At 43.1% G+C, this 24,235-nt stretch overlaps 6 protein-coding genes across 6 annotated transcripts; 2 read left to right on the top strand and 4 right to left on the bottom strand.

The window, feature by feature from the left end:
• Positions 1-399: 399 nt before the first annotated feature.
• EAE97_010405 (uncharacterized protein) lies at positions 400-4,292 on the top strand (the record flags this gene model as incomplete). The annotated part of the gene is made up of 4 exons (XM_038880920.1): positions 400-621; positions 676-1,155; positions 1,203-1,913; positions 1,979-4,292. 4 exons carry the CDS (start codon positions 400-402, stop codon positions 3,827-3,829), a joined length of 3,264 nt encoding a protein of 1,087 aa, XP_038728314.1. The 3' UTR covers positions 3,830-4,292.
• A 2,531-nt stretch (positions 4,293-6,823) lies between these two features.
• On the bottom strand, positions 6,824-8,608 carry EAE97_010404 (uncharacterized protein; the record flags this gene model as incomplete). Its single annotated transcript, XM_038880919.1, has 2 exons — positions 6,824-8,463; positions 8,521-8,608. 2 exons carry the CDS (start codon positions 8,606-8,608, stop codon positions 6,824-6,826), a joined length of 1,728 nt encoding a protein of 575 aa, XP_038728313.1.
• Positions 8,609-10,066: 1,458 nt separating this feature from the next.
• EAE97_010403 (uncharacterized protein) lies at positions 10,067-12,007 on the top strand (the record flags this gene model as incomplete). The annotated part of the gene is made up of 1 exon (XM_038880918.1): positions 10,067-12,007. The coding sequence occupies one exon, from the start codon at positions 10,067-10,069 to the stop codon at positions 12,005-12,007; it is 1,941 nt and encodes a 646-aa protein (XP_038728312.1).
• Positions 12,008-13,580: 1,573 nt separating this feature from the next.
• EAE97_010402 (uncharacterized protein) lies at positions 13,581-15,568 on the bottom strand (the record flags this gene model as incomplete). Its single annotated transcript, XM_038880917.1, has 2 exons — positions 13,581-15,382; positions 15,439-15,568. The coding sequence occupies 2 exons, from the start codon at positions 15,566-15,568 to the stop codon at positions 13,581-13,583; spliced, it is 1,932 nt and encodes a 643-aa protein (XP_038728311.1).
• A 1,895-nt stretch (positions 15,569-17,463) lies between these two features.
• On the bottom strand, positions 17,464-19,113 carry EAE97_010401 (uncharacterized protein; the record flags this gene model as incomplete). Its single annotated transcript, XM_038880916.1, has 2 exons — positions 17,464-18,836; positions 18,891-19,113. The coding sequence occupies 2 exons, from the start codon at positions 19,111-19,113 to the stop codon at positions 17,464-17,466; spliced, it is 1,596 nt and encodes a 531-aa protein (XP_038728310.1).
• A 1,379-nt stretch (positions 19,114-20,492) lies between these two features.
• EAE97_010400 (uncharacterized protein) lies at positions 20,493-23,993 on the bottom strand (the record flags this gene model as incomplete). The annotated part of the gene is made up of 1 exon (XM_038880915.1): positions 20,493-23,993. One exon carries the CDS (start codon positions 23,991-23,993, stop codon positions 20,493-20,495), a length of 3,501 nt encoding a protein of 1,166 aa, XP_038728309.1.
• Positions 23,994-24,235: the final 242 nt, after the last annotated feature.

Here is a 24,235-nt window from a genome sequence, read left to right as displayed (position 1 = left end):
TTGGCTGCAGACATAAGCCTTGTCTTGGTATTCAATGTATCCGCGCAAGGATTCAGATCATTCATGTTGCTACCTAGTTGTCGTCAGTAAGAAGTTTAGTTAGGTAGAAATGATATTGTATAGCAATGGTTTTGAGGTAAGGCTCCCAGCAATAATTCCCATGATTTAATGGTGCCCGGTGAGGTTCATCAAGGAATCTAAAAGTTCCCCGCGTTTATAATCACGGAACTGAAGCTTGTGCGGGTCAAAACTTAGTAATTGTCCGTGCCATAGTTCGGCGCTTCCCAGCTTAGATCCAGGAACACACACCAAACGCCAAAATCGCGAGAAATCACGAATCCACCTGACATTTCTCTCCCCCTCACCCCTCCTTCCTTTATCAACATATTGGAAGCAATCATGGCGGACGAAGAGGTGTCTGATGCGGATAATATCCGTATTAGGGATTTCGTAGTTCGATTTCTCTACGATTATAAACTTCCACAGGGCGAAGGGATTTCCGGTACTGTAATGCAACAGCCTTATCTTGATCAACTGGATCGCGTCTTGGTAGAGAACCCGGCTTTGATCAAGAAGCAAAAAAAGACATTCAAAATTGTTGTATCTCGAATGCTGGATGAGGTAATAGATAGATTATGTTTTACTTGCCATTGTCATTGTGCTAACTCTGACTAGGGTACAACATTAGAATTGCTTGAGAATAATGAGGGCAAGGGAGTCTTGCGACTGTACGATTTTGTCAAGCCTCGAGACATCGATTTATCGTCCTCAAGGTCCAACAACGAAAATAACTCCGATGGATATGCCGTACAGCCTCTTGAGTCAAATGTAAAGGTGGAGAAATCGCATAAGAGTGTCGATCGAAAATTGAGGGATGGCATTGATCCAAAAGGATTGGCTCCGAGATTCAGAAAGCGAAGGATAATAGAGGTAGAAGAGAGCGATGGCTCTGGAAACGACACTCCTTCCATAAGCAATTCCAGGCTGGATAGCAGAAATTCTAGTCCCCAGAGACTGTCACGACCCGCACTTGCGCCATTGGATGGAAATCGAAGAATTTCTGCTCCGGAGCAATTTTATAGTCCATCGGTTCAATCTGAACCTTACCAGCATATGGACTTTTCACCAAATACAGAAGTAAAGGATGAAAATCTGGTAAGTAGTTTCGGCATAATGAATGGATTTGTAAACTAACTTCTTAGTCGTTCCTGCCAATCTGGCTTCAGAGAGGTCTAAGTGAACTTCGTCAAAAATATCCGGATTCTCGGTTTAAAGCAACAGATCTGCACGATATCAAATGCTTGGATTGTGATACCGAACACAAGGTCTCGAAATACAAAAAAACGAATAATTTTGAGACTCATTTGAAATCAAAAACCCATCTGGAAAATGTCAAATTTAGAGTGGAGAATTTGGCTACGTCTCGACCTATCTCCGCAATGTCAATATACTCAACCATGCCACCACCGCCACTGCCTGTGCATGCTCCACCTGTTCCGCCCACAGCTGGAATGTCAGACAGCGCAAGTGCGAATGGTGGACTTATAGAAAGCATGATAGCAAACGCCATACAACAAAGTATCGGGCCTTTGACTGCACATATACGAAATTTGGAGACCCGATTGCTATCATCGGAAAATATACACAAGCAAAGATTTGAGGATATGGCTAGACAACTCGATGAATCAGAGACTCGCAACCGTGAGTTATTCTCTCAGTTGGAAGAATGCAAGTTATCAACCGAAGAACTGAGCGCTAGACTTCTTGCTGCGGAAGCTAGATCTAGAGAACAAGTCGAATTGTCTAGACGTCTGAAATCAGTGGAACAGGCTAATGAGTCGTTTCAAGCTTCGAGGAGTAGTCTTTCAGCGCAACTCAAAGACGTCCAAGGCAGCATAAAAGCTCTTAAGCAGGTAAACAGTGCTCTTTGCACACAATCTGTGGAGGAATTACCGAAGAGACTAACATTTTTCCTCAGACACCAATACCAAGCATTGAATCTGCCATACAAGATCAAGGCAATCGACTTTTTATTCTTGGCCAGCAACATGAGGGCACAGCACTTGACCTATCACGTCATTGTAAACTGGAAGAAGAGTTTCGCAGAAAGATGCTATCTCAGATGGAAGATGGACGTCAAAAACTTAACGAACGCGTCAACCTTTTGCAGACTGCATTAGCTTCGAGATATGAGGATTTTGAAGAATTCAAGAGCAGAGTCTCGCGTGACCCCCAACATGATCAGAGCCAACTCGATGCTTTGAAAACCCAGATTAGCTCGGACCTTGATACTCAAGTAAGACAATTTTCCGGTAGGATAAAATTCATTGAGAAAAAGATAAGCCAAGATTCTACAAAATTCACGGCTTTGGATCACAGAACTGCTGAGTGGGTTGATATTACAGACAAGAAGCACGATTCTAAGCTTGCAGAGCTAGAGACCTTGATAGTTGAAAACTTCGTCACTTTCAGAGCTGATGTGACAAACCATATTGAAAATTTTAAGAAAGAACAGAGAGAAAAGAATGGCTCAGTAGAAGCAATCTTTGAGGGAAGGCTAGCGGCTGCAGAAAGAACGATTACCGCCATGAAAAGTCAGTTGGCTGGGTGCGAGGTTCGACTTGAAGCTGGTGAAAAGTCTCTCGCACATTTGATAGCGAATTTTGGTCTCGACACCAACCGTACAGAATTATTGACGTCTGAATGGGAAAAGTGGCAATCAGATCGTGAAGAGGAACTCCGGAATCTCGATACCGAGGTCATGAAAAATTCTTCTTCCATGGAGAAACTTCAGATTGAGCATACTGCATTCTTAGAATCAACTCCGAAGATCATTCAAGAAATGGAGAAGCGATTAGAAGAGCAGGGCCGAATCTCTACCACTAAACTTCAAGAAAAGCTTGAATCAACCGAGGCAGATTTGACACAAAAGATTTGTTCGTTACAGGAAACTCAGGTGAAGCACCGCCAGTCTACGCTGGAACTTTACCATAAGTTGTCAGATACAATCATGAATAGGATGGATGAAAAAGTTCAAAGTTTGGACAAAACATGTGATGATTTTATTATGAAGTCAAAAGAGAATCAAAAAGTCAATGCAACTCTCATGGATCAAAAGATGCAAAATCGACTAAAGAGCGAAGCTGAAGTCCACAAAGCAATGACCGAATCTCTAATTCAAAATTTTGTATCCAAACGGGATCGCGAATTACAGTCTAAATATGAAGAGACGTTCAGGCCAATGCTTCTAAAGTATTTGACAGAGAAAGATGTGGCATTAAGGAAGAATTATGATGAGAACATTGAAAAGGCGTTTCAAGCACGCATGGCTGCACGGGAGACCGAGCTCGAAATTAAGTACGAGGAAAAATTCAAGCCGTTGATTGAAAGTTTCTTGACAAACCATCAGAAGATACTCAGAGATGAGTATGAACTCCGCATTGAAAAGTTGTTGAATGGTGTAAAGGATGAAATCATATCAGCGGACAAAGAGAACAGGAATCCAAGTATCAAGACAGAGGAAGAGCTCAAGTCCCTTGTTCTTAGTCTTACGGAAGAACGAGAATCAGCCTTTTCAAAGAAACATGGAGCGCATATCGAGGAATTGGTTGACACGCATCGAATTGAGATGGTGTTACTTGAGGAACAGACTCTAGAGCGTCTATTGACTTTGGAACAGATGATTCAAGATCAAGGACAACAAATCGAGGATTTGGACTGTGTACTTCCGTTGGTGTTATATGATGTAAATGAGTTGATGAAAAAGCGGAGACTTCGAGATCGTGGCTTGAAGAAAGATCATTTTCGAATGGGTAAAAGTGGTAGATGATGGGTGGATGGGGCAATATGAGATAATGACGAGCATATTTGTGTGGGGATTGGATTGAAAGATAAAAACGCGATGTGATTTTGCAGAGCATAACTTTCTGGAGCATAGCATGATGGGCATTGGAAAGGGTTTGGGAGTACTTGGAGTTATGAGCTGAGGTTTGCAAAAGTCGAGATGACGATACTAATATATCAACCAAAAAGGTATTGATCACTGGCTAAGGACATGTTACTTTTGAGTTGGCATAGAGGACAGACCCTTGGAAATTTCCTGGATACATATATAGCATTTTTGCATCTCTGGGCGGATTTCCATCTTATGAGAAATGAATGCATGGGATGGAATGGAATGGCATGGGTTGTATTATGATACCAAAAAGTTGTGTAGATTTAAGGAAATGATTTTGTTCATAGATGTGGATAGGAAGATAGATAGATAGATATCAATTGACTACTGATATATCTCAAAGTTTGAATATTTCTCGGATTATTTTCTAATAGATACCAGGGAATCTCGATGTTCAGGCAAAAATCTTCTTGGCAAACCGGCTTGCATGTTAGGTGGAAGTTCGAGTGATTAGGTGGGTTAAGCATGTTATTTACTTAGGTATCTAGGTATTGATTGGTTATGTTGTTGAGATCGCATTTTGAGGGACGAGGGGATGAGGGGATGCTTGGCTTGGGTGTTGTTTTGAGAGGGAGGGGTTAGATTAGGTCGGGAGAGTATTGGGCGAGGAGAGTATTGGGTGAGGAGAGTATGGGATTTGCTGATGGGTTTGCTGATGGCTTGGATGTGATGGCTTGGATGTGATGGCTTGGATGTGATGGCTTGGATGTGATGGCTTGGATGTGATGGCTTGGATGTGATGTGTTCGATGTGATATATTTGAACTTAGTATGCTGGATATCTAGGTAGAAGGTTAGTTTGGGTTGGGCTCCGTAATAAATGGGGTTTGTTTGTTGCATTGGATTATTGGATTAATTGGATTAATTGGGTGAATTGAAATTTGAGGGGTGTTTGAGGGGGAGGGGTAGGGGAAGGGGGAGGGGAAAGAGAAGTGAATAGAAAGGGAAATTGGTGGAAGAGGAATGGGAGTGGGAAGGGGTAGGGGAAGGGGAAGGGGAAGGGGAAGGGGAAGGGGAAGGGGAAGGGGAAGGGGAAGGGGAAGGGGAAGGGGAAGGGGAAGGGGAAGGGGAAGGGGAAGGGGAAGGATAATAGAAAGGGGAGTGCGAAATTAATGGAAGAGGAATAGGAATGAAAATGGGCATGAAAATGGGATTGGGCACGGGATTGGCAGTGGGAAATTGACGGAAGGGGAAGAGAGATATGGAAGAAAAGTATGTGTGGTGATTTTATGATCTTGCGTGGATATCACAAACTTTCTTTATATGGATACGGGATAAGAAATGCAGGTGGGGGTAGGGAGTGGGTATACAGCTGGAAGATAGGTAGGTGGGGTTAGGTGGGAGGGTAGATGGGGATTGATTGATTATTGATGAAGATGTACTAGAGTAGTGGCTCGTGGATGAGGTGTGGAATTTTGTGATTGTGAGTGTCATTGGGGTTGCGATTGGGGCAGTGATATATCAATGATTGGAGTTGATATTTGGTGGTTAAGATTAGTTCTTTTGGTTGGTTGATTGGTTGATTGGCTGGTTGGGGGTTTGATGTCTGCTGGGTTTGTAGGGATGAGGAACGAGGGAGGTAATGAGGAAGATTTGTATGGGGAGGTGGGATGAAAGATGAAAGATGAAAGATGTAAGATTTAGAGGGATAAAAAGGGAGGGTGTAGAGTGAAGAGCGAATGAGGGAGGAAGAGTGAGTGAGGAATGAAGAGTCAAAGATGCAGACTAAAGGATGGAGAGGAAGCTAAACGAGGGGTATAGAGATAGAGAAGCGAAGAATAAATAGATGGAGACTGGTAGATGAAGAGGAAGCGATGATGAAGAGTGCATGAAATGAGGGTATGGGTATGAAATGAGAGTATGGGTATGAAGAGTAACGATTGAGGGATGGAAATGAAAATGAAGGGGAAGGAAATTTGTGGGGCTTCACGCATTAGCGGGTTTTGTACTGTTTCTTCGCTGAGTAGAGGGATACGAGATCGTGGAAAAAACTGAGTGCTGGAAGTTAAATGGTGTTTAGGATTTTGAGTAGCTTGTTTGGATAATCTGTTTAGGGGTTGAGGTTCAGGGGTTGGGGTTGGGGTTTGGAGTTTGGGGTTTGAGGTTTGTGTATAGCGAGCATGTAGCTTTAAAGGCTTGGGTCTTTGTACCTATGCGGAGCTGGTAGCTCTAGAGGATAGGAAGATGGCATGTCAACAAAAATGGAATAATATAAAGGGAGTGTTCGTCGCGCTGAACGTAGGTTTGTGGGTTGAAATTGTGTTAGGGATGGGATGGGTATAGAGTAGAGAGTAGAGAGTAGACGCGTGTATATGCTACGTGGGTGAGCTGGGATGCTAAGATGGAATGGTGATGGCGGAAAGTATGGTTTGTGTTTGTGGATTCATGGGTTGGAGTAGAGTGGGGAGCGGAAAAAGAGAGAAAGATGCATTTTTACCAGCTGATGGGTTTTGATAGATATGTTTGTTTTAGAACCTTTACAGAGTAGGATCATCACTTCGTAGAGGGCAAATACCCGGGTAAGGGTCGGCTCTTCCAAGCGATCGACTAGTGGGAGCTACGAGCAGCCTTGATTTGGATCAAGACTTTTGGAAGAAGTAATTAAATGCTTCACGGAATCAGAGGATTGGATCATTTCATTAGGATATTTGTTGGAATTGTTTGGAATTTGTGGTATTCTGATTATTATTATTATGTGTGCTCTCTCTCAAAGAGTATGCTTTCTTGCTATTTACCCCTGAACAGAAAATCATCGAAGAAAGAAAATCCCGTACACTGTTGATCATGATTCAATTCAAAAGACATTACTTTAACTTCAAATTGTTTATCTTCTGCCCAATCTCGACTTTCGCCCGAAGTTGAGCCCAGCTCAATTCACATCACAGATGTCACAAGGCACATCTGGAACATAACTTGCTGTAACCATGCCCTCAAACGACGCGGTACTCCTGATACCCGCAAGTAAAACCGCCGCCTGCCCAAAGATCCGCGCAAATCTGAACTCCATCACCATGTGTTTTGGAGTACTGTAGGCGAGATGTCTACAGCTTTCGATGTCCAACACACAGAGATTTGAGATGAACATCTTCCAGAACGGAAGATCCATGCTGGGATTGTTGAAGACTTCAATGAGGACCACACGACTCCGGTAGTGGAATCTGAATGGAAATTCACGGTGACCATTTCGATTTGGCTCGACACGAATCCGATGTCCATTAATATAAATGCCCTGGTAAGAAGCTCTCTGAACTAAGCGAGCTGCGTGTTCAGGGTGTTTAAACACCACCTTGGCGGCGTGGCTAGGGTGTTGATCTCCTCCGAGGTGGATGTAGGCCGCGACGATGGGGCCGGTTGATACGGCATTGAACAATTCCTGATATAGGAATTGCCGAGCGAACTCTTTGGCGATTCCCTTGATCCAGACGGCGCAGTTGAGCTCGTTAGGGAGGTTCGCCTCGCCGCCGAATCCACTGGCAAATTCGCGGTCTTCGTTGTCTATGGAGTATTGTGCAGCAGTTGAGGCGTTGATGGGGAGTTTTGCAAGGAGTCCTTGCACTCGAAAGAGTTGGCCGGTTGGTGGAAGTCTGGGTTGAAGTGATGATGTGCCAGATCTGTCGGTTGATGTCTGGTCAAATGTCAAGGCGGCAATGGGACGACTAGCCATTGATCTTGCTTGAGTTGGTGAACCACCTGGATAAGCATTTCGAAAATGATCACTCGGGACACCGGAAAACCTATTGCCTTCCTGCTGTTCAAGACCAAGCTGTGGTCTCCGGCTCTCAATGTTGTAGTCATCATCTGTTTCCGATGGAGCACCAACTACCTGTGCGTTGAACTGAGACATGTATTGCTCAGGGCCTCCGTAACTGGTCATAACTCGATTGTGCTCGTACCCAACAGCACGATGACCAAGTAATTGGATGTTATTAGGTGGTGCGTATGGTGCAACACCACTCACAGGCAGGCTGCTCTGCACTTGTGGTCCACGAAAGATCGCAGTGACATCTCGGTGTCCAATCGCGACGCTGGATGGGTGCATGCTCGTTTTTGCAGTATGATCACGAGCATGAGCATATGGAACATACCTCTGTAGAGTGCCATATGATTTCTTTCCCTTTGAGGGAGAAGGACTCTCATCGATATTCAATCCCGCAATAGAAGTCTCAAGATTGAGATCCGAGACTTCATCGTCCTGCCTCGAAGATGCTCCATGTTGCATGGGATAAATTCCCCGAACCAAAGACTGAGTGACAATAGGACTATTGTCACAACTTTCTTCTTCTTCTTTAAATGAAGGTAAATTTTCTCCAACTTCCGAGATGCTGAACTGTGAATATCCCATTTGGCGTGAGATTATTCTCTCATGTCCAATGGGCTTCACATCCGATAATGGAGAGGTGATTCGACGTGGCTTTCTCTCATCGAAGTTGAAGTTGGGCAATGGCACGGTGCCGAGGGCATTGGCCATGGTGCGAGATAGATACTCGCTTTGTCTGCGGTTATGAGGAGCTGTGAGGTTGGGGGTTAGCAAGGCTTGATGTGCTCTTTGGGATAGTGATGACTTACCAGCTAGAGGAGAGGTTGGGTTCCAGAAAGAACCATTTTGGCCGTTTTGGCTGCGGGGAAAGGTGGAGGTGAATTTGAATGAAGACATTCTGGATAGTATGTCTTTTAATTGTAGAGTTTTTTTGTTTGATGAAGCTGAAATTCAGAATTTCTCGAGTGTCTATAGTTGATCGTTTTTCGAGTGAAGAACTAAAAGCAAGAATCGTGAAGAATAGTCTGAAATAGACGTCTGTGATCTTGAGAAGATTCTTGATGAAGGAGGACTTATTGAAATGTAGAGAGTTTACAAGAAGATTTTCTGAGAATGAGATCGGGAATTGAAGAGCTTATGAAGGGAATAATAATGAAAGGGTACTGTTACATCATTGGGGAACATCGCTTAGCGTTGGGGGAAACCGTAAGAATAGGGGTACGGCTATCGTTTTGGAGAGACTGCGTGGTTGATGGGAAGAATATTTGAAATATATGGTATGAATAGGTAAAGGGGATGGTAAGAAAAAGCCGTATTGATACGAGTACTGCTTTATTGTTGAGAGGATACTGTCTGGCGGCTTTTTGGCTGAATTGAGAGGGGTACTGCTTGATAACCGATAGCAGGTCACCTAACGGCTTTCTTCCAGCCGGACTGAGTAGGGGGTTTTGCTCATTTTTGAAACGATATAATGTTCAAGATATAAAGTGTTGTATTAGAAAAAGACTGAAATGGCATTTTTTAACTCATTACCCATGGTACTCCAGCCCCAATTTGAGGAAAATGACAGTCTCTCAAGCTACTATAGGGACAAAGATGTCTAATGCAATATATACATACCTCTTTTGGATGCTTTGCAGTTTTGGAACATTGAGAGAATTATATATACACTTAGATATTCTAAGGCTTGTAATAGTGTTCACCAGTTCAGTTGGGCCGATATCAAAGGATAAAGGATTTCTGATCTTTTGATTGCTAATAAGAGAATGACTTAGTGCAATTAGTTTATCAAACTGTATAGTCATTCAGTGTAGTAGAGATGAGTACAATCTAATCGGCTTCCCAATCATGGAGAAACTTTAACTAAAACGAGATATAGCATAAAGAACCATCTAGACTTGGTCCTTTTGACTTCTTATGGGATTGAAAGTTATCCATGATTGTTCCAATTACCCCTCATCTTCGAGCTTTTCTTTTTATGGATGTGAGATCATGGAACCAGCTCGAAGCACTAATTACCAGTGAATAAAAGTCTGCTAGAATATGTTTGGTCCATACAGATACTTTGTTAGAGATGAAAGTAATTGCACGTGCTTATACAGCCAAGAGACAAAACTAATATAGGACTAATGTATTAACAAGTCTAGCTCCTATACCTTTCAAGTTCCAAGCTCCTTCTTTTCGGTCCAGGTAATAAAGGATATTTAAGTCATATCGTACTACATACATGCGATATCTTTCCACTTTAATCAAATATCCACGAGGAACTTCAACAAGCAAGCATCTAATACACACATAATATTACCGAATTAGAAAGCCTCTGAATACCTCTGAGGCTTCTCTTAGACGGTCAAAATGAACTATCATTCAAACCCCCAAAAAGCTGGTCCGTCCAAACCCACACTTCCAATCACATACGATGCGAACATGAATCCTCGTAATGTGTTCTTGCTTGATGGTGAGCATCTCCAGCACACTATTCAGAACCTATCTCCTGCTTATGTTGACTCAAGACCCATCAAATTAACCACTACTTCTTTAGGTAAAACACCAGCTTCTGTTCAGGAACGATTAGCCGCGGTTTTAGAGGACAATCGCCGACGCAAAGAAGCGAAAGAATCAAAAGAAGCAGAGTACGCATACCAGTTCCACCAGAGCAGTGCATCACACACAAATCTACCTGGTCATTGGATTCCAAATCAAGACAACTTGGCTCAACCTTTTGCTCAGCATCAAGAGACTGAGTCTAACTATTTCAACATTGACCAAAACTTGCAACCGGAGGGAAATCATCTCGAAAATTCTCATCGGAGCCTCGTGATGGGGCGGAGTGTGAACGATTATTCACATTTTTTATCCAATGTCAACTTTGTGCAGCGAGGTGGGGATGACATGGCTGGACAACATGTTCTTACTGAAAAGACCTACAAAAACATAGCATATAACCAGTCTGTACAGCTAGAAGATCCAAATGTCAGCCCTATTTTTGGACAAGCGACAGGACGTAGATCAGTATCACATCGAGATACGGACCTAGATACTCATGGGCCCCAAACTCTCACAGGAAAAGTTGAGATTCCTACAACTCCCCCTACCAACCTGATTAGTCCGAGTGTTCCAAATTATTCCCAGGCTCAATATCCTTCTTTTGAAAGGAAAAGAAGACCTCGTAACGGAGGACATATATGGAGAAACTATAATCATTTTTCCGGATCCCGACAGCAACGAGCATGCCACCAATCTTTCTATCAGCAAAGTGCAAGGCCCCAATACGTGGAGAATGGTAGACGTACCAATGTATATGATCCGGTAGCTCTAAACGACGAAGAAGCTTGGGCAAAACGAAGATACGAAACTGGACAAATCTCTCCTCTGCCCAATTACTTCACTCACTCTACAACATTCAGCGAGTCTCATTCTGGTAGCGTTACTCCCACCCGCACCCCTCTCCAGGGCACAAATCATGATATTCAAACCACAACTTTTCCACCAGCAACCCATTATCCCTCCGATGCGACACATCAGTTCGACAACCGAACCCAAATTTATGACCCCCACACCATAACCTCGATGAATTCCGAACTCGACCTCCCCCCCTTCGTCGATCCCTATGCCTCTCAATTCAGTGTTGCCCCCTCCCGCAAACTCCAACGACGAAACAATTCATTCGTCCCCTCAGAAGAAGACTCTCAGACTTCATCTGGAAACTACAAAGGTAATCCGCGGGCCGGCATCCGCGGACTCTCCGATCATCTCAATTGCGCCCTCTGGCTCACCAATCTCGCCGCCGACATCCAAGCCCACGAAGTCTTCGACGAAATCCATACCGGTGCCGTCACCGCCTTCGAAATCACTCGTCCGCAGGGAGAATATGTTATGTCTGCCGCAAAACTCGTCTTCAAGTATCCTGAAGCAGCTGCGCGGTTCAAAGACCAATGCGAAAGTGAAGAGGGAATTGTTCTTCGCGGACGCAGAGTCAACGCACGTTACAACACATTCGGATATTGTCAATATAAGAGCGAAGATAAAACTCGTATGATATCAATCGAGGGTCCGAGTCGTTATGTGGTATATGATCATTTCAAGGTGTTTTTCGAAACTTTTTGTGATCATGAGTTGTCGGGCTGGGAATACGTTGAGGCGGCTGTGAAAGGAAACCGAAAGATGCTTATTGGATTTGCGAGAATCAATGGTCAGGCGACGCAGTGTTTGGAGGCGTTGCAGATGCACCCTGTTTATGGAGAACATTTGATTGTGCAGTATGCCCCGGACCCTTGTGCGAAGGATTTTCCGTAAGCAGGTCGTCGGGATAGTAGAATGGGATAATAGAATAAGTTGAGAGCTGGAACTCGGGTGGTAGAAATGCTATCAAATTTAGATAGGCCTAAGAATTCTAGCTGATGGTAGCTGGTTGACTCATATTCACCACGGATGTTAAGTCATTTTGGCTGGCTGGCGTTTTTCCACTTACATGAATGACAATGACTTTGTGCAAAGACGAATTTTCCCAGACAAAGCATTTAACGTGATAAATACGTCTATTAGATACAATTTTGATATCACTAGCTATGAGTTATTACTGGATTACTAGATTTCTCAATGCGGGATTAGACGAGACTCTTCAGGTTATATCCAGAACTTCATAGATAACCTATTACTACATGACAATACATACTACCTTGAAATCTCATGGTACCTTCCATTTATGCTGTCATATTCATATACAAATAGTAGTCCCATGACTAATCCAGTATTTAGATGCTGAGGTTGGAGATTGTTGCAAAGAAGTGTATAGCAGGATTTATCTGGTATTCCAGAGCGTCATAGATTCCTCGATTAAGTACTAAGAAATCAAAGGAAATGTATAAACTACGGTTCTTGAAATAATGAGGCCCTTTATGTTCATCGATTTTTATTATCCAGGCACTAAGAACTGTGTTGCTGCTTGAATGTGTTGTTTGATACGAGGCATAGATGACAGAAGATGACTGGCGCTTTTAAGTAATACGAATGTTTTCGGTCGATTTCTATATCTTTGGTCTGTCTTGATACGAACCTGCAAAATTTCTCTAGATGCAAGTGCAAAACTAATAATGTTATCTTTTGTGCTATCTACGTTTGATTGTACTCCTCAACTGTGGTCATATCGAAGCGAAATTGTCGCTAGTTCATGTCACCATGAAGGACTATGAGGAGCTTTCTGACTGCATTGGGACTGTTCAAAACGAAAAGGCATTGAAAATAAGTAGTGATCAATGAATGGCAAATGCAGAACAGATTCAGGATTCAAAAACACTACAAATTGAATGGTATATTTTTGATTATTTTTGCTAAATTTTCTATCTTTTTAACTAATACAATCTCCACACCTATGGCATCGTATCGGAGGAGTACCCCGATCAAATTTCCAATTTTTTTTAATCTTTAGACGAAGGAAATAATTCTGTAGGAGGAAAGTTCGATGCATGTATTCCAAAAGCTTTTTGAGTCCAGCGGGACAGAAGCAATTCCAAACAAACATGAAGATTTGCTGCCGATGTATTACAGTTTCCTGGTCTGTAAGCTCTAAGAGACATCGCACAAGTCTTTTTGTCGTGTTTGACTCTCGACGTTGGGTTTGCTTGGCACATCGTCGGCTGGTAAGCCTGAGAGAACTCGCTCTCTTGTTGTTCTATGTCACGACTACATTTGAAAAAATCTTGTGGCTCCAGATGCGTCGCTATCGAAATTTATTTCCAGAGAGGCCCATCAGTGACAAAGATACAATGTTCAGACCCGTTAGCCTATATCCTGATTGCTCTCACACTCAAACATTCGGACCAGACTTATTGAATCCCTTCAACCCCTCACCCAATCACCTGCATCTAAATCAGACCTCATTAGGGTCGATTCCGTATCTGACATTCACCTGCCCTAGGAATGTCATGTCCTTTTTAATGGCCTGGTAGCAAGTCTGTGCTTGTCCAGCGATTCTGACGAACTCGAATCTCGTGCATGCAAAGCCGTACTTCCTACAAGGCATTAGAGTGACAGAGATGATGGTGTACTTGCACCAGTTTCCGAAGTAGCCATGCCAGAAGGCTTCATCAAGTATTTGAGGTGCTTCAATTTCCAGGAAGCGAGTCTCAGGGCCTGTCCATTCGTATGCGCCGTAATCATTGTACCAGACTTTGATCTTACGGCCACGAATGCGGAGACCGCCCTTGGTACGAGCACGGCGGTAAAGCTCGGTACCAGCAGCGTTGGTCTTGAACGTTGCCTTTGCGGCCTGTGTTCTATGGCCATTTTGAGGTTCGACCATAGAAAGCGCAGCAACGGCGCCACAATCAAGGATTCGCATGAACTCAGCGTACCCAATTTCCTCTGGAATGTTGATAATCCACATACAGCAATTGATGTGTTCCGGAAGATCAAGGAGATCAGGATGGTTCTCGTCACCCTCGTAGTTGGTATCATGATGAGAGTTGTCTGGAATCATACCTTGCTCTCGGAGAAGCATGTTGGTTGGGCGGAATTTCTTCACCAAGTGAGAGAGATCCGGAACTGCGATTTGTGGCATCATCATGTTATCCGCAACCATTGGTGCATGCTGAGGAGCAAATGCAGTTGTTGTTGCAACAGCCATGCTTTGTGGGAAGTAGTCCACTGAGACTGGGAGGATCTCTGGGCCTAATTGATTGAAGTCGCCGAACTCAGTTGATGAATCATTCAGGGGGCCAATGGTCATCTGTTCGTCCTCATAAATGGCGGGATGATATGAGAAATTGCCGAACCCGGTCGACGCAGACGCCATCCGAGCGTGTTGACTCTTGTCGACAAAGCTTCCAGATGCAGATGTCATCCGAGTATGGCCCGTGTATTGAGACACAGAAGTGTCGAAGCTGCGGTCCGCGGGAGTCCAAGTGTCGGCGCCAGAAGCAGTGGAGAAACTAGTGTTGGTCCTCGTGTGAGCAGTTGACCTCGAATTGATACTCCTGGAACTGTTCATTGATCGAACGGTCCTCAGATGCTGTGGAGCTAGTTGAACTGGCTGAACTGCTTGAGCTACCTGAGCTATCTGAGTTGGTTGAGCTGCGTAGATAGAACCAGCAGCGCCAATACCTTCACCAGGAGTATTGGATGGGACAACCACAGAAGCATTCTGGGATCGACGAGCAGAGTCCGGAAAGAATTGCTGGTGGGCACCATGGGGAGAGACGAACAAAGGTACTGCTTCTCCATCAACACGATGCAGAAATGCTTTGAACTTCTTGGCGTCTTTTGAATGGGGGTCCATACTGGGCGTTGATGATGGAATCGAAATATTCTTAGTGCCCATCATCTGATTAGAAGCGCCATTTGCCGGCGACCATTTGGGTAGAGCATTTCCAAATATACCCAATGGCGATTTCTTTCGATTTCCATTGGTGACAGTACTCTGTGGGGCTGTCATTCGGTGGCGAGACTCGAACATATCGTGCCATCGGGAGCGCTTTGGTGGAGAATTCTTGATGGATTGATCAAGAGTCATCTGCCCCGCGAATCTTTGGCCCAGGGTTTGACTTTCGATTTCAACCTCGTTTTCTTCATCCTGATCATGTTCTGCTCTAGTCGCAAGGCTTTCGAGACGTTGGACATGATTTGCCGAGACTCGAAAGGGGGCAGGGTTTTCTCTCGCAGTGATTGTGGTATCTGACTGAAGGTTAGTCACTTTACTAAAATAAAACCTTTGTAGAAGAGAAACATACCACTGGCTTTGGACGATGTACTCGAACGTGCTCCCACAACTAATTTGTTCTGGAATCTGCGGTTCTTGACGGAGTTTTCGGAAGGCAAAGTGCGACCATTGTACCAAGATTTGGAGACTGTGATATCCATCTTGAATTGAATTAATTGAAACAATTAAGAAGTGTAGTTGGTGATTGCTACTCTCTGCCAAAAAAAGGGGGTGCTACTGAATGAATGAATCGTTTGAAGGTAGCAAGTAAAGAAAGTTTCCTTCTGAATTGTTAAATACAGGACTGAGATATTTCTAACTTGGAGAAAAGAAGTCCAGGTTGTATGGATTTGTTACCCAGAAGGGATTTCAAGAAATATTGTCAGAAGTAAATGAATGTGCAAAGAAACTGTGAGGAAAGTCGTTGAAAATAACTTGAGAGTTAGATGAAAGTTTGGGAGGATGGAAGACTTATAAATTAAAAAAACGTCTGCTACCCGAGCAAGGTTTGCGCAAGTTCAATTCACAGCCGCATTGTACTGCTCTAACACCCGTATTGAACTCAAAGAAAATTTGCATACGGCTCACATTGGAAGAGTGAATATATATATGTCATCGTACAATCCCACTTTTAGTATAGATCAGCCAACACATATCTCTCTACTATCGTAACTAGGAAGGTAAGCGAACCATAAATCAACGTATACATCTTGGGATAGTATGGTAGACAACGCTAGTCTGGCTTGGCAATTGTTACTGTAACGCACGAAAAAGAACTGAACTGCAGGTGGTGGAGAATAATACAGTTCGAGATATTCAGATCTTGGCACCTCTGTTCAACTTCAAAATGAAATTAGATCATATAATAAGCCTCGCGTGGCTGTGATATGTTGAATATATGGATTGGAAAACAAATCTAAAATGATGTTATTGAGCAAGTTATTGTATATATGGCATTATTCAATTAGAATCAATGATATGATGTTTTGATACGGAAGACAAGAATTTCACATCGTTTCATAAAGATAAGATAGGACAGCAGACATTTCAGAACTTCGAGAGGGAAGTGCAAATGGAATGGAAGTAGAACCATTTTTATACTATTAAATCTTGATCTTTATTGTCGTGCGTTTGCTTTCGCGCTCTGGGTTAATCTTTAAGAAGAGTTCCAAAAGATAATAGATAGCTAGTCAACAGATTTACACAGACAGAGTAGCCATGGGTGCCTCTGCTTCATGGCCATAGGCCAGATTTCTTGCATAACCTCTGTCGATATTGCATATTCACTCTATTTTCGAAACTTTGACACATGATACTCTCTAATAGCCGTAGAGTCAGAGAGAAAGATAAGTAATCCGGTCCATCTTTTTAAAAATAAATCTAGGCAGTACTTTGAAGTGAATTAGGATTCAGGCACAGCCAAGACTTAACCGAGAATGAGCTCAATCAGCTCAAATGACCCAGGTCTAGGTACCGATTCACTCGAAGACCATGACTCCAGTTACCAATCACGGGTTATGAACTCTGGCATTCATCCGACTAGACAGAAAAATTTCAGCGCTATGTATAGAGGCATAGCTTTGGATAGATCCTTTGAGATGAATATATGCTGCATTAAAATCTATACGCCGTTTCGCATAATTGCATTCGCAAACGATATGAGATGTAACTGTGAAGATAAACTCAAAGTAAACGTCCATTTCTGTTAGCTGTCAAAGTTTAGTTTCCCGAAATTCGAGGATATTAAGCAGAGGAAAATGGCATAGTTTTCATTTTATGGAACAATGATTGCATTACCGACGTGCAAAGAGAAAGCAAGTCATATCAAAGGCAAAAATGATTCCAAAAATGTGAGTTCTCTGCTTGAATTTAAAATGTCTATTCTAAAGGAATTTACTGCCTCAATTGTCTTTGCGCTATATATGTAGAGTTTTTCCCAAATATGACCAGTGACGCGAGTCTTGTTTCGTCCAGTGCCAAAGTCATACACCATTACTACCCACTCAGCCTATCACATATTTATTCCAAAATAGTGTAATCGATCCGTCGAGAGCACTCATTTGTGAGGCAAGGTCTCCCAGGCTTTTCCACAAGGATCTGGCCCATATTTACAGATTACCTTACCCTCAAACTGAGGATCATGGATAATAGTTATCAAGATTGATTGAGCCTGTGCTTCAATTCTGGCAAAGCGAAACTCCATGAACCTTGTGACTTTGTTATTTGGGTCAAATGGCAAATAACCAACATGATCAAGTTGATATCTCGTGACCTTGCCAAAGTATTTTCTCCAGTAACCCTCAGCCATGAGTTTATAGGGTCCATGAATATGAATGACACGACTCTGATGTTCCTGAGCGTGTTTGACCATGCCGTAGCCATTGTAGACAGCAGCGACATGATGGTCGCGGATTTGGATACCCACGGGACTATTTACTAGTGCCATGAATCGAGCAGCTCCTTCGGGATATTTGAAGGTGATCTTGGCAGCGGAAAAGGGACGTCCAGGAATGGGTTCGTTAATGTGTACAGATACCACGGAACCGGTGGTGATGACTGCGAATATCTCCTTATACTTGATATCTTCTGGGAGATGGCTCACAAACAATGAGCAGTTAAGGTTGTCGGCAAGATCTTTAATCGCCTTGGTGCCTTGTCCCGTCTCTTTGTAATTTGACTGGGTTGAAAGCGATCTGCTGTGACTACTCTCTGTCATTGGATGTATGGAGCCACTGTGTACATAGGCCGGTACGTAAAGACTGAAGTGCGGTTTGTAATAGCCTCCAGTCAATGTTCGTCTGTTCATACTGGGGTCTGCTTGCCATTGTGAGCCGTCTTCAGACTGGCTTCCGTGGCTGACTCTGCCTCTACCCGGAGGAGTCTTCGACTGTAGAACAACAGAATCGGATTGTGATCGAGAGTGTGAGCTATCCGTATCGCTCCTCTTATGAGGTGGAATGTAGGATGTACTCTCAAAAACGCTTGAATTTTTAGAGGATCTTGGCGCTGCGAGACATGGCTGGTGGGAATCACCAGCATGGCCTGTAGTTTCGCCTCCCTTGAAATCTTTGGAGTTGTAGATATCTCCATCAGCTTCGCTCTCCATGAACTGATTATAAGTGCTTCTGAGCGGCTCAGTGTCGCTATCATCTCCAGCGAAAGTGTCTGGTAGTGCATGCAACCAAGAGTGCGATGGGGCTGGATATTTTTTTATCTCTGAAGTACCGGCATGATTAAGAGTATCATCAACCCGAAAACAAGACTTGTAATCAATTTGGCCAAACATCAAGTATTCAAATTTGAAGTATCCAAATGCTGGGTGATACATTTTCGCGGAAGAGAGCCAGTTTTGGCACGCTGATTCAAAGGATGATCTGTTACCATGAATCACATTCTTGGTCAAGCCGAGATCGAGGAACGATTTCATCACTAGGTAGATGTATTAGTCGGCATACCTTGAAAAAAAAACGATAGAAAACTTACAAGGTTTGCTCGGGTGAGCAGGCTTAGCATCTTCAACCACTTCTTCTTCCTCTGCGAGAGCTTCTTGATATGCAGTGCATGCATCGCGTACTAGGTCTTGTCCTGTCATATAAATATGACGATGGAGATCTCCGAGGTAGTATCCCGGTGCTAATTTTACCAATTCCTCCTTGAATGCTAATGAAGCGGCATCTGTTCCTCGGAAAGCATTCATCTTGTTCATTGTGAAGAGAATGGTATTTTTAGAAAATTTGAAAGACCCTTTGAATTGGGGTGAAATTTGAAGATCAGTAAAAGAATACAATAGTAGACTTGAGTTGATTTGAGAAGATATTCAAGAATCTTGTTAATGTTAAGATACCAAGGAGTGAGGACTCAGGAATTGTTGATGGAGAAAACTAAACATCAAAAGACATCAAGCCTTTATACTATCAAAGTCGCTCATAAAAATCATGAGCTGCTCTCTTGACCGCACAATCAACAGACTAAGAGGCACTTGGAAGCTCAACATGACAATACTACTCATGATGCTCCAATCAAAAACTCGACTCTATTCTCAAGACAATTCTCATGTGAAAGGAAACTTAAGTGCCGTAGTAGATACTGCTAGATAAATTCTATAACAGTCAAACAAGATCATGATTCGTAGATACCACAGAGATATACATGAAACATGCAATGAGGAACTGATTGTATAGATCCAAAACCTGTCTTCATGGGAACATCTAAAGATATTGCTTGAGTTTGGTGGGTGTAGTACCAGTCAGCAAGTGACTGTTGGATAAATTCTATTATAGTCAAGCAAGATCGTGATTCAAGAATAGTATGAAGAAACACTAAAGAAATACTTAAAACACAAAGATAGAAATTGATAATATAGATCCAGCACTTGTCTGTATGAAAAATTAAAAGATATGGTTTAAGGTTGATATGGCACATTACTAGCACCGACTGACAGTCTTGGTCAGTAGGAAGTTGATGCTCTCTTCTACACCTCCCTTAAAAGAACATGCCAGAATTATGATAAAACTGTAAAGATGTATGAGATGAGAACATGATATTTTCCAAAGGTAATTCAGAAGTAAATATAGAAGTAAAAGTTATTTTATTTAAATTAGAAGTTTAATAAACTACGTCTCCTACACTTCAGGAAACCCCTCAACAAATCAACTCATCTAATCAGGAAAATCAACAAAGCTTACATATCAGTTCCACCAAGAAGTATTCCCAGACCGATCAAAATAACGAAAGAAAAAGATATTTTCAAAGAATCGCTAGGTTCTCTCCTCTTTTTGTACGACTTGAAACACTCAAATTAACATTTTTCTCGCTTAATAAATATGGGCTCATGCTCCTGTCACGAGGCACCAAAACCATCTTTCCACATTGAACAGCTGCAGTTGCAAAGTATAGCCGGAAGATTGAAGTTCCTTGTGATAGGAATGGATTGGTAAATCTATGTGATTGGTTAATCTCGTCCCAATTTTATATAAACGCTGACTGTGATGTGATCATACATAATACTAAAAAACCACGCATCCATCAATCATGCAATCATTATTCGCTCTTCAACGCAATTGCCCTCCATTTATTTCAAGCATTTCAATCTTCTGGCTCATTTTTAATTTTTACTTCCCCATCATCATCCAGATTACCCAAACCCCTAATTCTCCCTTTACCCATAACCGTCTCTGCCAAAATCACGGTCTCAATTCCCCTATCCCTCTCATCCACTGGCCCCATCGGCAACGCATCAACATCAATTTCCATCCCGAGTAGACTTTTCAGAATAACCTCGCTACCTGCCTTACTCATCACCTCATTGGCATGTTTACAATTCTCACTCGCAACACACTCTACACAACCTTCATAACAATGACAACCCTCCACTCTTCTCAAAGCTTGTTTAAGTAACAAGTCAATGAATTCAAAAGCCTTAGTACTAATACCCGAGCCTGAAGCTCCGCCTTTAGCATCGTAGAAAGTAAGACGAGCGGGACGTTTCCTAGTCGTTTCTTTCTGAGCGAAATCTTTCACGGCGATTTTACATTCCGTGCGGACATCTCCCGGCATACTTATTACGAAATTAGGCATAAGTGATAGGACTGCGTGTTCTGCTGCATGAATGGCACCAGCGATATTGAGACGTTTTTCGACGAGGATCTCGAGAGCTACTTTAGGAACATCGAGCCACATTCCCTTACTATGGAGAATGATAGGCGGATTGTCCACTTGAATGGCATCGAGAATGCGTCTCTTCTTATCGAGTTTGAAGAAGCCGAAGACATTTTGCTGGATCTTGATAGCGCCGAAAAAAGCACGAGAAAGGGAGTTGGGGATGCGGCGGATAGCTTCGGTTTCGATCGGATCAATATCGGTGTAGTCGCGCTGTTGGGTTGTCCAGTCGACTTTGACAAGCTCAACTTTGGCGATCTTGCGCTCTGGCGAGAATTCTTTGACGAGATATGTATTTCCTTGGTGGAGGAATATACCACCATCGTAAAGTGTGAAAAATGCTCGAGAAGCTTCTAGTTCTTCCAAAACAATATTTTTACCATGACTGATATCGATAATCGCAAAATGATCCTCCTCAGTGTCTCGAATAGCGACCAATTTCGACGGAGTGGGTCTATATCGTTCGCTGCAGTGGTAGAAACCAAGCTCGTCTTTTACCAGTCGCTCTTCTGCTAGCTCTGCCAAGTTTTTAGGGAAGTAAATTGCATCTTCATCCGGACGAATGGGCATTTCAAACGCGGCGCATTGAACATGTCCTTCTAGTACTAGCATGTTCTGTAAGTCGACCTGTAACTCACAATTTGGCTTGGTGAAGATCTCATCCGGATTATTCATATAATACTGATCACTAGGAAAGCAATCACCGATCAAAACTGAAAGCGAGTCCTTGTTTCTCCGTCCAGCTCTTCCACTTTGCTGCCGCAGATTCGCAATCGTGTATGGAAACCCCACCGTCAGAACCGCATCCAAAGATCCGATATCTACACCAAGTTCTAGAGCAGTCGTTGCAATAATACCCATTAATTTTCCCTCAAACATCTCGCTTTCAATTCGTCTCCTATCTTGTGGTGTATATCCACCTCTATATCCCATCACGCGAGCCATACATTCAGGACGTCCCAAGGTAGCCAGTTCCTCTTTCACCGCACCAACCAAAGCTTCACATTGTCTTCGAACACGACAAAAGGCTATAACACGAACTCCTCGAAGGATCAGCTGACAAAATAATCTAGCAGCCTCAGCTCGTGTGTCTCCACGTCCACTTGCGGGATCTGCAGGATCCTTGAAAGGTGTATTCCAACAAAGAAACTCCTTCCTACCAGAAGGTGAGCCATCAAAATCTGTCATTCGTACATTTTCAATCCCGAATATTGTTTTGAAATGCTCCATAGGGTTTGCAACCGTGGCAGAACAAGATATGAACTTAATGCGTCGATTGCCTAATGCCGCGCAAATTCTTCTCAGCCGTCTCATTATGAAAGCCACGTGAGACCCGAACAGCCCGTTGTAAACATGGATTTCATCGACGACAACAAACTTGAGATTCTGCAAGAATGTTCGCCACTTATCCTCTTGTGGGAGAATGGTAATATGTAGCATATCTGGATTAGTGAATATAATTCTGCCTTCATCGCGTATCATATTCCGATCCTTCATTTCCGTGTCCCCATCAAAAGTCTCCACAATAGCTTCCTCAAGACCAGTCATGAACCTCATCATCTCCTTCAGACTTCTCCTTTGATCTTGTGCTAGAGCTTTGGTGGGAAATATGTACATTGCTCTAGAATGCGGATCTTTTTCAAGCTCGTGTAAAACAGGTATCTGATATATCAAAGACTTCCCAGAACTCGTTGACGTTGCTACAATAACATTATGTCCATCGTGAAGATTATTGATAGCTTCAGCTTGGTGAGCATAAAACTGCGTAATGTTCTTGGTATTGTACAAGGCATTGACCAGATTTTGACTCAGCACGAAGTTCAAATCTCCATATATTGCTTCTTGAGGATCGAAGACACGATGGCCATCAGGTACAATTTGACCAGTATACCATTCGCTCTCTTTGATTTCCGTGATGATACTCGATATACTTGCGCGTTCTTTGGGAATGCTTTTGGGCAGAACACTATGATCTGGCTTCGGCGTGCTACTTCTCGATATTGACGGTATAGGAATTAACGGCTCAGCTTCTTTGAGCAAAGTTACTTCTGCATCGACGCCATCTGCATCGCATCGATTAAGAAACGCATTGATTGCACTAACAAACTTTGTATTTCTCTTCTCAATTAAATTCATCATCTGTTTTTGACTGAAAACCGGCATCTTCAATTCCTCATCCTTTAATTTTCTGGTTGCCTTTACTGCTTCTCCCGTCTTCTTACTTTGCACTTGTCTCTTCAGATCACCATCTATAAATTCAAAAAGCAGAACTTCCTTCACCTCTCTGTCTGCTCCTTCACCATACCCTAATCCCTCGACACCTGTAAGTCCTCCCACAGAAGCATCTGGAGCAGGTCCAGCAGCGTGCCAATTCTTCGCTCGCCCTCCTTTAAAAGTCTCATCTCTTTCAGCCCCTCGAACATCCAATTGTAGCATTGCCTCGTCGACGTATGAGAAGTTCATTCCATTTGGGCGCAACGCCACTATCTGTGCAACATCCTCGACCCTTAGCTCCCGCTTTATATGACCTTCGACCGCACTCTTGAGGTTATCGAAAGTGGTTGCTAGATGTTTTCGTGTAGAGCAGAATGTATAGACTAGATTCAATGCCCGATGCGTCTTCTCGAGAGTTTGAAAAGAGAGCGGCCATGGAATGGTACTAGTTACCGGATTCGTGAATGAAGATTCATTTCGAGCGAGCGCAGGCGTGGCTTTCCCCTTCAATACCCGTCGAGATTTTTTCCCACCATCATTTTCTTTCGTGGGAACAGTGACACTTTCAGTTGTCGCAGATATTCCTTGATCCTGCTCGACCGCGGATTCGAGGGGCGTGGGCGAGGTAGCATCTAAATGCGCATCTTCGGTGTCTTTCCGTTTGCGCTTCCGAACTGGCCTGTTGGAAACTGTTGCAGCTTGTAATTTGGCCATGTTTCAGGCGTTTTTGGCAATAGCTTTCACATGATGTTAATTTCAAGGGAAAAAGCGTAAATGGGTGGCGTTCTGGCGGTCGCGCTACTAAAACGCGGTATCACGTTATCACGCTCAAGCTGATTGTCTCTTGATGACATAATCAAGTCTCACATAGAAGTTCCGTCCTTTTCAACGTTCTTGATTTTGAATCTTATGTGGTAGACATTTTAGGTATTCCTTGCACAAACCACACAGCACCA

The sequence above is a fragment of the Botrytis byssoidea genome (genome assembly GCF_014898295.1).
Source record: "Botrytis byssoidea strain MUCL 94 chromosome Unknown BBYS_027, whole genome shotgun sequence".
Classification (NCBI taxonomy): Eukaryota; Fungi; Ascomycota; class Leotiomycetes; order Helotiales; family Sclerotiniaceae; genus Botrytis; species Botrytis byssoidea.
The sequence above is the reverse complement of the archived record's forward strand: the minus strand, read 5'-3'. Positions and strand labels throughout refer to the sequence as shown.